This window comes from Hemicordylus capensis, chromosome 5 (genome assembly GCF_027244095.1).
Source record: "Hemicordylus capensis ecotype Gifberg chromosome 5, rHemCap1.1.pri, whole genome shotgun sequence".
Lineage (NCBI taxonomy): Eukaryota > Metazoa > Chordata > Lepidosauria > Squamata > Cordylidae > Hemicordylus > Hemicordylus capensis.
This window is the reverse complement of record NC_069661.1, coordinates 115,843,886-115,858,184: the sequence shown is the minus strand read 5'-3', so window position 1 is coordinate 115,858,184 and position 14,299 is coordinate 115,843,886. Positions and strand designations below refer to the sequence as shown.

The window sequence follows — 14,299 nt, the reverse complement described above, 5'->3', positions numbered from 1 at the left end:
TACAACTCCTATTATGCCTAGCCACACTAAAGTATCTGTGGATATGTTTGATGTATGTGTGTGTCGATAAGAATGTGTGGACATGATTTGGTATGACCAAGAAGTGTGCGGAGCAGACTTGTGGCTAGGGAAACCTTACTCGCATTGCAGCAATGGCAGAAGCCTCTTGGACCAGTGCAGAGATGTAGAGGAGGGCTGCAGCCATGATCATGAGTTGGCCAAACCAGGGAAGGAGGAGTCATCTAGGCCCAGCCCATACCTATCTCACTTACTGGCAGCTGGGGCATATGAATGGGGATAGTAATCTTCTTGCTCAGCCTGATCATTTTCTGATGACTATGCATGAGCAATCAAATCTATCCTCTCCTTTCTCACAGGGAGGGACAGAATCATTCATGAACTAAGGAGAAGGAATCCGATCAAAACCTCTCATGCCTCAGTCGTTCCCCTGATCAATTCTGAAGGTTCACAAGGAAATTCATGGGTTCTGCTCATCTTACTCAAATAAGGGGGAGGAATCTAGAGCCATCATTCCATCATCACACATGCTTTTCTTTGGAAGGAGCACTTATGTTATTATAGAACGAAGAAGCTGCTGCTGCTGCTGCTGCTGCTTAGTTGAAATCAGCTTTTCAAATAGTTCCTCTCAATAGACAAAATGGAATTAAAAGCCCAAAATCAGTCCCTTGGGAAATTTTGCTACACTTTGTTAGGCAATAATATCAAAGGGTCCAGATGTTAATAGATTGTTAAGAAAATTTGTATGATTTTTTTTTAAATTGTCCCCGTAAAATTCAATATTTTCTGTATAATGAAGGCAACCTTTTACCATTCCTTTTAGAAAGCCTTTTAAAATACTCTGTTCAACTTTCTGATGATGTGTTTATAGTTCTGAAAAAGGACCATAATTGTGTGACCAGTATATTATTTTCCACATGCATGCATTTAATTACTTTGAATAAAACAAGATTACAGTATACAAAAAAACCCAATGTACATATTAAAGCACAATCAGGGAATTAAAATATCTTTTTTTACTTAAATAAGATTTTAGCTTTCTTCTAAAATAAACCTAGAAGAGATTGAAGCAAGAGCCTTGTATTTGAGGAGCTCAAAAGGCTCAAAGATGATTCCTTATGGATTTGTATTTTAGTCTCTGCTTCTGCCAGCTATTTTCTGGGAAGCAATAAACAACCAAAGCTGTGTGTTATTTCTATCTTTTTCCATTCCAGCTTCCTTAATCCATTGCAGTCATCTCGTTTTTCTTTTCTTTTCCTAGTCAGCTTTGAAAACCAAATGTAAAATTCCTTCAGCTATATTATCCCTCTTGTTTTCGGCTTCCATAAAAAGCCAGGACCCAAAGGACTAAGTAAGAAGCTTCCTTGTGCACACAGGAACTTCTGAGGCCCAACCCACTTCTGTAGCCTCATGCCATTCGACAAGGGGCTCCCTAAACTACTAAGTGGGGGGCACTGGAACAGCCTGTGGAACAACTTGAAAATCTGCAATTGGAAAAGGAAAACTGGGAAGCTTCTGTGTGCATGTGGAAGTACTTGGGTCTGCATGCAACACTTTATGATTCCAGCCAAAGATTCTTAGAGCTTCCACAATTTGCTGAGGTGCTGAAGGAAGGTGCTTTCCCTAAAGGCCAAGGCCACAACTCAACAGCTGGTGTGGGCATATAATTCCACTTGTGTAGGGGTTCCCTCACTCTCTTCTATAAACAAGGGAATTCGTTAGTCATACAAGCATTGGGAAGTCTTGGCAAATGCATGTATGACATTTTTCTGTTCACAGAGAACATAACCCCTGGCATGCATAGCTAGCCAAATGGAGGACAAGATTCACAGGAGAGAGATTGGAGTTTCACAACACCAGATTGTAGTCAAATATTCTTGATAGGAGGATCATGGTAGAAGGCAATGAGACAATACTGTCAACACTTATTTCTCATGTAATAAAAGGGCTAGAAGTCCCATCTTAATAAGTAGAAAGACATCTTTTCATTACTGACACTCTGAGTGATTGCAGAGGTGTCATTTTGGGAAGGCAAAATTTCCTCTCCGTCTCCACCCACACCTGTGTTTCAGACTTCGTGTGATTCTTTCTCAGGAACATGTATATATCTTCATATTATTTTTGCTCATTAGGTATACTACTGTTGTTGTTGTTGTTGTTAGGTATAAAAAGTAACCAAAATAAACACACTTAAAATGTAGTGCCTTTTAGTACAGGGAAGGGGGAGGGGGAAAGCAGCACACAAATTGACAGGTTGAGGCTGTCTAGACACCTAATTAATACAGGATAATTGTACTGATCTATTCTTTACAGTTTTCATAATGCTGAATGCCTGATGGGAGTCTGATCTCATACCCATAAATGTGCTTTATACCCAGAGGAGTCAATTTACAATGTCCCAGATGTTTAAGAAGTTCATCATCATCATCATCATCATCAATTTTATTACAGCCATTGGCCAGCAAAATATTTAAGAAGTTAAACATCCCTTATTCTTGTTTCAGTGTTGAGACAATCAATGATGGGAATTTCCACATAGTCGAATTACTGGCCATGGATCAGATTCTGTCCTTGTCTATTGATGGAGGAAGTCCCAAGATCATCACTAACTTGTCTAAACAATCTACTTTGAATTTTGACTCCCCGCTCTATGTAGGAGGTAAGGAAACATTTTCCCCCTATAAACATCACTTAAGCCTTGCATTACACAGCGCGAGAGAGAGAGAGTACACATTCATGTTTTTGTGCTAATGACTATGCATGCATTCATTTAAAAAGTGAACATGGGTATAGGCCTCCCCAAATGCAGGGTAAATAGCTGAAGTGTTCTACTGTGGGTGCACTGGATACAATGTGTGACCTGTATGTGTGGTCAGATCTGTCTGTGTATACAATACCTGCATTTACCCAAAAGAAAGAGGACTTTGAATCTAAGATGACCAACCCACCTCATATTTAATAGGCAAGAACTAGCGGGGGAAACCTCATCTTAGATCCAGGTAAATATGGTATGTTCAGTGCTTGTACAATCTGTGCATTGTGTACACAGATACAGATCTGTATGCAGGTACAGTTCATGTGTTATGCTGAACGCAGCTACAGCAGTACACTTCATATCCGTATTCTGCATTTCCAGGGGCCTGTACCCAGGTTCACTTTAAAATGAATGCAAGTAGTCATTCACACAAAATCATGAGTGTGTGCACAGATATCTGGATGAAAATACAACATAATATCTGAACAGGGATTTATTATGTTACAATAAATTCAAACTGTCTTCTTTTCCCATTAACACAAACGCTTATATGCTGTGCAGGGTAACACACACACACACAACACAACAAATATTTATATACCACTTTTCAGCTAAAGTTCCCAAAGCAGTTTACACAGATATAAATAAATAAATAAATAAATAAATAAAATGGCTCCCTGTCCCCAAAGGGCTCACAATCTAAAAAAGAAACATAAGACAGACACCAGCAACAGACACTGGAGGGATGCTGTGCCGGGGATGGATAGGACCAGTTGTTTTCCCCCTGCTAAATAAAGAGAATTACCACTTTTAAAAGATGTCTCTTTGCTTGGTTAGGGTTAACAGGGGAAAAGAAGACTGTTTGACAGTTGTCCAATGCCATGTCCATTATTTCTAATGGATCCAGTATCGTGAAATTGCAACTATGCAATTTAATGTCACAGCAAAACACCGTGGGCAGTATTATAGACATTCTCAGTGGCATGGACTGTGCTGAACAGTCCGTACTACCCTGCACATTCAGGGGCTTTGGAGGTACTATGCTGTGTGATCTCCTTGAAGCTTGATGGTCTGAAGTGATCTAATATGTGATAAACTAAGCAACCACCTAGTGTTGGGCAAACTGCAAAAGCATAGTGTGATAAGGTGTAGTTTCTGTTAAGGCTATCCCACATTAAACCACTTTAGTCAGTCTAGCTCTTTGTGTATTGACCCAAACAAATTGCTGTGCATTGGGGAAAGACAACCCACTAAGTCCACCCTTAGAAACTGGACCAGTAGCCACAAGTTTAATAACTGATTTGTATTTAATTACTCTGACTAAACAATAGCAGTCTCCAGGTAATTCTGCAGTTCATTTTGAGACATGCACTGATGGCTTTTTTGTTTTCTAGGCATGCCTCTGAAGAATAATATTGCTGCTCTACGCCAGTCCCCAGGTCAAAATGGCACTAGCTTTCATGGTTGTATCCGTAATCTATACATCAATAGTGAACTGCAGGACTTTAGGAATGTTCCTCTGCAAGTTGGCATACTTCCAGGCTGTGAACCCTGTCATAAGAAAGTGTGTGTCCATGGAACCTGCCACGCCACTAGCCAGTCAGGATTCACTTGTGAGTGTGATGGAGGATGGATAGGCCCTCTTTGTGATCAACAAGCCAATGATCCGTGCCTAGGAAATAAGTAAGTAATTGTTCAATACCATTCTTTAAAGTTGTGCATTATCATGTAGACATGGGCATATGGAAGACTAAAATGAGACAATACAAGCTTTTGAAGGTCTCCATTTTAAGTAGATCAGTGCCCATACTCAACCCACTTTAAATGTTACAGGACATACAAGCCAATGTAAGGAGAAAAGAGAATACTTTTTTGGGGGGAGGGGGGGCAAATATTCTGCCCTGTTGTGATTCTCTGGCACAATGAGGCAAAAAGTAGCAAGTGTTCTTGGATATGGTATCTTTGGTAATAGACTCTGTATCTGCAAAGTGAAAGAACAGGGCGGAACAAATGTCTCTGAAGGTGGGCATCTGTAAAAGGACTATCTTTCCAATCACCTAAGGTGTTATAGACTTCTCTACAACTTTCACAACTTAATGTGGGAGTGCTGATAGCAGCATTGCTCCATATACCTGTCTGATCCATTCAAGTCTATCGTAACAGGTGAGGAGCCCTCTTTTTTTAACATAAGGTGTATGGAGGATGCAGTAGGGGCTGAATCCTTCCACACCTCACCTTCCAACCCCCATTGTCACAGGCACTTTTCTCTCCAGTCTGACTTACTTCCAGTATCTAAGCTGAACTCCAAGAAAGGTGCCTAGGACAATGGGGAACAGGAAGGTAGGGCAAAGAAAGAGCAGAGTTCACCTTCCTTAAGCTACATAAGAACAGTCCTGCTGGGTCAGGCCCAAAGCTTATAGGTTACAGCATCCTGTTTCCCACAGTGGCCCACCAGATGTCTCTGAGAAGCCTTCAGGCACGAAGTGGGGGCATGCCCTCTCTCCTGCTGTTGCTCCCCTGCAGATGGTATTTAGAGGCATCTTGCCTCTGAGGTGGTCTATAGCCATCAGACTAGGTGCCATCAGCGCATGTCTCAAAATTTGTCTAAACCCCTTTTAAAGCCACCCAAGCTAGTGGCCATCACCACATCCCATGGCAGAGAATTCCATAGATTGCTTATGTGAAAAAGTACTTCCTTTTGTTGATCCTAAATTTCCTGGCCATCAGTTTCATGGGATGATCATGCTTCTACTGTAGTGAAAGAGAGAGAGAAATTTATCTCTGTCCACTCTCTCTACTCCATGCATAATTTTATACACCTCTATCATGTCTCCTCATGGTCACCTCCTTTCCAAACTAAAAAGCCCCAGATGCTGTTAGAGGTGTGCGAGCCAGCTCAGTACGAGTCAAATTCGATATTGAGCCAGCTTGGCTCAACAGGTTCAGAGTCAAACTGGATCACCCTCGGCCAGTCCAAGTTTGAACTGAAGCGGGCCTGGTTCGAACTGAGCCGCTTCAGAACTCTACTGGTAAAGGGGAATCCAGTGAGGCTTGGCTAATTTAAGAGTGGGCAGGAGGGGAGTAAATAAGTACTTACAAGTGCCACTTGTGGCAGCCGCAGCTCCCCACCCCCGTCCCCACCAGCTTCTCCTAGAGTAGACAGGACTACCAGCGTCCCAGTTCTGGCCTTCCTTGGCCTGGTTGACGCCTCTGCGTGTACATGGAGGCCATTTTACTGACTTCCATGCATGCACAGAAACCATTTGCATGACTACATAATTTGAATGGTCATGCAAATGGCCTCTGCACATGCATGGACATCAGTAAAATGCCCTCCATGTGCATGTTCAGAGGCCTGAATCAGGCTGCTGGCAGCCCTGCCTACTCTAGGGGAGGCTAGTGGAGGTGGGAGGAGCTACCACGGCTGGCAGCAGCCCTTGTAAGTACCTAATTACTCCTCTTCCGCCCGTTCTAACATTTCCTGGTAAAGGGGAATCCTCATAGGATTCCCTGGTTTGGTTCAAAGTTGAACCTGGTCCAGCTCAACTGGGCCCCAAACCAGACCAGGCCAGGTCTGCTCAAATCTGGTTCAGATTTGAGCTGAACCGGCAAAAAAGCAAATTCCGTGCTAGGGATCATTAGGAAGGGGATTGAAAATAAAAATGCTAATATTATAATGCCCTTACACAAATCTATGGTGAGGCCACAACTGGAGTACTTTGTACAGTTCTGGTCACTGTATCTTAAGGAGGACATTTTGAAACTGTAAAAGGTGCAGAAGAGGGTAACTGAGGTGATCAGTTTCCTGGAGCACCTTCCTTATGAGGCAAGGCTACATCATCTAGGGATGTGCATAAATCCAATTTTCACAACTGCCACACATTGAGCCGACACTTTCAACAAGCTGTCCACTATGACACCAAGAGTTTGCTCTCAGTCAGTCACCAACAGCTCAGTCTCCATCAGCTTATAAGTGAAGTTGGGGTTCTTTGCCCCAATGTGCATCACTTTACACTTGCTTACATTGAACCACATTTACCATTTGTCGGCCATTCACTCACAGAGTTGAGAGATCTTTTTGGCGCTCCTCACAATCTGTTTTAGATTTCACTACCCTAAATAGTTTAGTGTAATCTGTAAATTTGGCCACTTCACTGCCTACTCCAACTTCTAGATCATGTATGAATAAATTAAAGTGTACTGGTCACAGTACAGATCCCTGGGGGTGGGGACTACATGGTCCTCTTGGTGTAAAAATCAGACCCCCAACTCCTATCTTAAATGTGAATGGGACACACACTTGAACAACAAATGGTTGCCCTGTCACATATAAATTGGCCCACAATCTGCCCAAATTTGGCAAATTTTAGGTTGTACTTCATGTGGAAAATATAATCACCTATCTTTTAAAAGAGAACCTGTCAGACATTTTATCCTTGGCTGAATAGTTTATTAGTACACTAGCTGAGGTTGCAAATCACAGTGTTCAACAACCACTCGGCCACTATTGGATCCTATGCTATCTTTTAGGGCTGTGCATTGCTTGAAAATTCAGAATGGATTCTATGGGGGTTTGGGGGGAAAGGTTAAAAAAAATTTTTTAATCAACCGCTTGCCCATTTCTTTTGTGGGTTGGGTAGTAGGTAGCACCCATCATGCCCTACCACCCAACCCACTTTGGTGTCCCTAGGATCCATGGGGAACAATGGGGTGATTCAATTTCCCCATTTTTCTCTATGGCCAAGTTACTCGAATTGGCTTGGCCACTGTTTCAATGAATTGATTCGAGGATTTTGCTATTCAAGCTTGAATCGAATTGCAAAATCCAATTCATGCACATCTCTGCCTTTGTTATATTGGTGCATTACCTGGTAGCATATTAGGCTCTCCTTTTTTCTAACTTGGAAAAACTGCTGCCATAGAAGGCAGAAGCAGCAGAGTCTATCAGCCCATAATGCTCCAGGAAAGCAAGGAACATCATGACATTGCCTGTTTTCTCTGGTGTATCACCAGGTGGAGGCGGGGATGGCTGCCTCCACAGGGATAAGGCTCTCATCATTCCTGGCAGCATTATGAACCAGCTGCCAGAGACGAAGGTGGAGATTTCAAATTCTTTGTCCACTTTCAAGACAGAAGAAGAGCCTACAGTGCTGCTGTCAGGTCATGTCCCCACCTCCTACCCATCTAATCTGATTTTATATAGGATATATCAGATGTAATGGGATCAGGTCATATCAGACAATTTTTTCATCATATCTGATTCAATGAAAAGTGGTCCCAAAGGGTCCCATTATCAACCTGATTTTATGCACAGCCCTACTATCTTTCAACTCTACCTCTACTGATCTCCACTTGTATTTTCCTCTTGAAGTCTAAACAAGACAGTACAAGAAGGGATCACACCTGTTTTTCCGACAGTATAATAACTAAGTTTTCCGAGTTCTTTACAACTCTGATTTTGGTGACTGAAAAAGGAAATGTCTTATAGCTGCCTTATACTGGCAGACCACTGGTCTATGTTACACAGTGTTGCTTGTAACTGCTCTCCAGGGTCTCATGTAGAAGACTCAGCCCTGATGTCTGAGTTCCTTTTAACAGAAGATGCCAGGGATTGTATGTACAAAGCATGTCCCCTAGACACTTACTACTGAGCTGTGTCAGACATCCCAGAGGGGGAACACGAGCCATCCAACTGACACAACTAATTTTACGAATACAGTTTTGGGTTTCTGTTTACCTTGTCCACATACATGCAGCCCTGGCAAGTAATCTCTGTTCCAATCATGGAACGTTAGATGTACAAGAATGTACAATGCTTGGCTGTGATTGGTGATGTTACTAGGTTTAGTAAACAAAACACAATAAATCCCAATTAGGTAGGCCTTGGTTACTGGTAATCTGCGATTCTATATAGTGTCAGCATGCAGTTTCTGTGAAAATTATGTGTTGAGAAATAAAGAGTCTTCCATAGGAAGAAGGTAATTAACTGCTTGACTATGAACAAAAGAAGAAAATTTCTTCATTCAGTCTAAAGTTTGATCCTGAATCTAAATGTCATACTTTCTTTGGTCAGTGCTCAAAATGGCTTTATCAAGGGACATCAGCCCTTCATATTAGAAAGAAACTCATTGTGTTGTGCTCTGACTAGACACCATAGCAGACTCATTAACTTTTTCTACTGTGAAAGAAGTCACAACTCTACTGAAAGAGATTCCTTAAAGGGGAAAAAAATGAGCAGCTTGAGCCATGTTGCAAGTGCCATGAGTAGTGGCTAAAACCGACAGCACTTCTCCTGGCAACTAAATAGGGTATAAATGAATTGCAATTTTATGTGAAAATCATTGTTTAAATAAAAGCATATGTTAAATTATCTGGGGGTGGGGTAGAATGGAGAGTCAAAATTACAGGTAAGTCATTTCTTTTTTTCTCTCTCTCTCCCTCTTTTTAAATGTAAGCAGCTCTATCAAGCTGAAAAAAATTGGACCAAATTATGCATTCCTTGCCCTTACTTTCTCTTCTCCCCCTGCCCCCCCCAAAAGCGGGGAGAGGAATGGTTGATTGGTGAGGAATGCACAATTTGTTAGCCATGATACTTTGTTCAGGTCTTCCATAACACATCTACAGTGGCAATATTCCAGCACTAACAGAATAATGATCTATGTGCTTCTCTATGCTTGCACTAACCTTGCATACCAATAAGTTTGGTACAAACTGCTTCTCCATGTCTTACAGTACATTCTAAAAAGCATTAAAAAAAAAAAAAAGACAATCAATTTCCTTTTTGAGTACGGTCCAAAGCATTTATAGTCAGTGTCGCTTAGCCTTAGGTTGGATGAATAATTTATTTTTATTCTCTTGGGCTTGTCTTCCCCTGTAGATGTGTGCATGGTACCTGCTTGCCAATCAATGCATTTTCATACAGTTGTAAATGCCTGCAGGGACATGGGGGAGTCCTCTGTGATGAAGATGAAGAACTGTTTAACCCCTGCCAGTCCATCAGATGTAAACATGGTAAATGCAGGCTTTCAGGCCTTGGGAAACCATATTGCGAATGCAGCAGCGGATATACTGGGGACAGCTGTGATAAAGGTAAATGACTAATCAGCTTATCATTTCATATAAGAGGGGGAAATGTCCATTTTACTGTCACAACATATAAAATTTAAGATACATATTCCAATCTTGTGTACACGGAATACATTTTTCTTTGGGCTTTTTAAAAAAATGTTTCTTTTCCTGTTATCACTCACCCCCCCATAAACTATACCATGCTTGTCTCAATGACAGCATTTTTAAATGGTAGCTATTTTATAATGAAGAAAGGAAAAACATATTTTAAAATGGTCCTAGAATTTAATATTAACACTTTGAAGATTTTTTCCCCCATCAAGTATTTTGCTATAAAAACTTTTTTCTTTATTCAGAAGCAACTTTTTGCTATATTTAAACTGCCACCTTTTACCTGCTGTATCTTTCTGTATTTATTGTTTCTCTACCTTCTGCAACTGCGAAGCCAAATCCAATGATTCTGCTCCTAGTTTTATCACAAACTCTACTTTTGACCTCTCATCTTCAACTGATTTATCACAGCGAATTATACAGGTGAGATGGATGAAAACAGGATGACTTTTTTCCTTCACTGTCTTGTTCTTTTCTCTCCTTGTCTATCAAGGCTATTTCATTTCTCTCTTTTTCCCACTCTCTCCCCCTCTTTCAGCTGACATCTATTTATTTTGTACTTTGCATCAGTGTGACTAGAATAGAATATGGGGGTCGAGCCTTTCAACCAGATGTCTCCTATTTAAACTGGTTTTATGCCTCAGTTATTTATGAAGTTAGTGGAATGTAACTTCTATTAAATAGCAGATTGAATAATATTTAACTACAGGTCTAATAAATGAAATTGCATGCTGCCTCAAGCACTTCCCAATAGTAAAACAAACCAGCTGGCTGTATTGTTAAGAATAGATGGTGTGTATTTTTGTAAGAAAGAAAAAGATTTAAATTTCCAATTTTCTTGTCCTTGTAATAATATTGTATTTATGGTTTAGATATAAATCATCCCTGAAAATAAGCTGATCTGAAGAAAGTGCAATCCACAGTTTTAAGCCTGTATATCAAAACCATTATTTTTCCAAGTTTAAATTTAAAAAATAAATAAACTATATTTAGAAGCATTTTATCTTCTCAGTAATAACCATTTTAGGATTGATATCATTTGGTGAGTACTCTCTCTTTTCCTGTTTACAGAAATCTCTTGTCGAGGGGAACGAATCAGAGATTACTTCCAAAAGCAGCAAGGTTATGCCGCGTGCCAGACGACCAAGAAGGTATCGAGACTAGAATGCAGAGGAGGGTGTTCAAGTGGGCAGTGCTGCGGGCCATTGAGGAGCAAGAGGCGGAAATACTCTTTTGAATGCACTGATGGGTCCTCATTTGTGGACGAGGTTGAGAAGGTGGTGAAGTGTGGCTGTACAAAGTGCCCCTCCTAAAGCGTGTCTCGTTTGCCCCACTTGTCTTTTTTTGGAAAATGTTGTATACTTATTGACCATGTCGGACTAATTAATGCTTCATAGTGGAAATATTTGAAATATATTGTAAAATACAGAACAGACTTATTTTTATTATGAGAATAAAGACTTTTTCTTCAATTGCAACAAAAAAAAAAATCAAGTGCTTGAACTGAGACTTCTTGTAACCAAGAGGAGCTCTGAAGAAAAAAAAAATTAAAATAAAGACCTGGTAACATTTCAACACTTATGGGAAATTTAACTGCTTTTAACATCAATCCTTCTTTATAACATGTTGGAGATAAACAGACACTCTGCCCAAGTGACTTTCAACCCAACTGTCTTATTGATGAAAATTCAACCAGATTATGATACTTTTTTAAAAACGTCCTTAACAGTAGATTTATCTCTCTCTCTCTTGCTCTCTCATTCTTGACAAGACCATATCAAACTCTTCCAGGATGTAGGAGAAAGAGTGGCGGGTGAAAAGAATCAATTTGTGCAAGTTTAACCAATTATATGTGATGAATTTTGTATGGCGTAAATAATCAAGTCAGGAAAATAGGGAATTTCGTCTCCCAGACAGAAGAGGATGCACCATAACCCTAAAATCTCCTGATGTTATACTTTTACGTCGGCATGTTAGCAAAAGAAGAAATCAAATAAGTGTTTATCTACCCTTTTCCAGTATTAATTTTCTTTGTAATATAATGTTAAGGGGATGATAAAAATAGATTATTGTTGGAAAAATTAGGTATAATATGGAGTTTTGTTTCTATGAGTTCTGAACAGCTCTATACAGTATTCAGTTTATTGAGAAATATTTATTGTATCAAAGTACATTGTACTTAACATTTTAGGCCACCCCTTTTACTGTTTTTTCAATGCTTTAATATATATTAATTTATATTTGTCCTGATATTTTTGTATTTCCCAGTTTTTATATATATATATATATATATACACACACACACACACAAATATATATATATATAAAGACTTAAAATCAGGATATTTGCAATAGGACTAACATAGTGTGTTCTCATGGAGTATATAGATTTGGTGGGTTTTTAATTGTTTTCCCCCTTAGCAACCTATCATCTGGTGTTACTGATAGAACAGGATGCTGGAAGCAACAACAGATTATAGTTTTCATGGTAGCAAAGAACTGGGGCACTTCTCAAGTCCTTGTAATGTGTAAGGGGGAAATGTCTTTACAGTAGATGGCAAGTGTATAGAAGTGAACATTTCCCTAAATATACATTATTTTACAGAAAATGAAATGATGTGTAGAAAATGACACTAGAAAATAGATATTTACGAACTAATATTCCCTTGAAGTTCCTTACCTTTAAAATTAAAAAGAGAGAGGCTGTATTACCAAGAACTGTGACTTCCCCAAAAATATTAAAACTACTTTAGTGCCCTAATGTATCCCTTTGTTAACATGTTGCTGCTAAATCACAATATAGAATTGGAAATAATTCTTCATAGTGGGTTTGTGTTCTTTTTTTCAGTAAATCTCGGGGTACCCTCTAAAAAGGGTTTTTTAAAAAAAAATTAAAAAGAAAAAGTTAGATGTACATGTGTAATACCGTGTTGCTTTGTCTCATTTGGACTGATATCAGTATCTTTACTGATGTTTGTAAATTAAACAGATATTTACTTCTGTGCCAGCTCTTACTTGTTTTCTTCTAAAGTAGATTATCTTGCTTAAACAAACATCTTTAGCTTTTAAAAAAAGTAAATTCAGTAAACCTTCCCAAATAAAGATTCATCCAGATTCTTGTTGCTGACAAACTAAAGGAGTGTATTGCAGCTTCACTAGCCAGTGTCATCTTCAAAGAATAATGTAGTGCTCATGAAGTCGTGTATATCTTTTGTGAATATTAACCTGAATTTGTTTCTCTTGGGAATTAATTGCAAATACTATACTATGTTGAATGTTAATACAAAATGTACCCCCCCACCCCACCCCACAAATTGTTGATATAGCATACTCTGTAACACATGGATTTTCCGAAATGTTTTTATGCATAGAAATGGCAATATGTTGGAATGGTGGAAGCTAAGGTCCATGTATCATGGTGGTGGTTCTCAACATGAGTGCTAGCTAATCATTTCTTTGCCTAAAAATGGAGTTGGGGCACATTGTTAGCAGAGGGGCCATAGCTCAGCAACAGACCATCTGCTTTGCATGTAGAAGGTCCCTGGTTCAATCCCTGGGATCTCCAGTTACCAGATTATTTTGGGTAGCAGTGATGGCAATGACCTCTGCCTTAAGACCCTGGAAAGTCTCCACCAGCTAGAGTAGATAATTCTGCACTAGAGCGGCCAATGGTCTAGGCAGCTGCATATGTTCATATGTTCTTTTCTTAAACAGAGGCAGGTTGTCTCTAGTGACTCATAGAATCTCATATTACCAATGTCTTGAATTGGTCTGTGTAATCAGTATTCCTATATTGTGTGCCTTAAGGGAATTATTTTGCTTAGGAAATCATAATGTAGGAAAATGCCCAATGAAAATCAAAGGTTTTCTGTTTTGTTTTGTTTTTTAAATATGTAGACAATATACTGTTTTAGAAGAGTACCAAATTATAACATCGTTCATGTAATTTTAAAGGGTGTGTATTACTTTCCCTGCAATATGGTAAACATCTTTTTGGATGAATATATACTGAATCAACTTATCAAATCTATCAATGAGTATGTCTAAAACCAACTTGAAATGTGGGTTCATTAGCAAACTGGGTAGCGGGGATCTCACAAATTTCAGCGTTCTGGGTTGTTTTGCTTCCCTCTTCTCAGAACACTGGGAAACAGAGAGTCAAATTCCTTTAGAAGGAAGGAGTACTGGAGTCATGTGGGGTCTTTATACTTGCAGTTTGCAAGCATTCCTCCATTGACAGGGAGTGGGGGGAGGCAAGGTGGGGGGGAAAATACCCTTTAAGACGGCCATGCCAACCACTCAAATGGCCACTGCACATCCATGGAAGCCATATGAGGGGCGGGGGGG

The 14,299-nt window shown here is 39.7% G+C and overlaps 1 protein-coding gene across 8 annotated transcripts in view; it reads left to right on the top strand.

Annotated features, from left to right (window-relative positions):
• Nucleotides 1–12,954, top strand: part of SLIT2 (slit guidance ligand 2) — a 426,589-nt gene extending 413,635 nt beyond the window's left edge. For 5 of the 8 annotated variants that reach the window (XM_053253821.1, XM_053253820.1, XM_053253817.1 and 2 more), the window contains 4 exons: nt 2,523–2,677; nt 4,168–4,456; nt 9,651–9,862; nt 11,024–12,954. In XM_053253821.1, the coding sequence (XP_053109796.1) occupies nt 2,523–2,677; nt 4,168–4,456; nt 9,651–9,862; nt 11,024–11,265 (898 nt within the window). In that variant the 3' untranslated portion in view covers nt 11,266–12,954. Of the gene's footprint in view, nt 1–2,522; nt 2,678–4,167; nt 4,457–9,650; nt 9,863–10,286; nt 10,376–11,023 lie in introns of all 8 variants that reach the window. The other 3 variants (XM_053253818.1, XM_053253819.1, XM_053253822.1) reach the window with 3 other exon arrangements.
• Nucleotides 12,955–14,299: the final 1,345 nt, after the last annotated feature.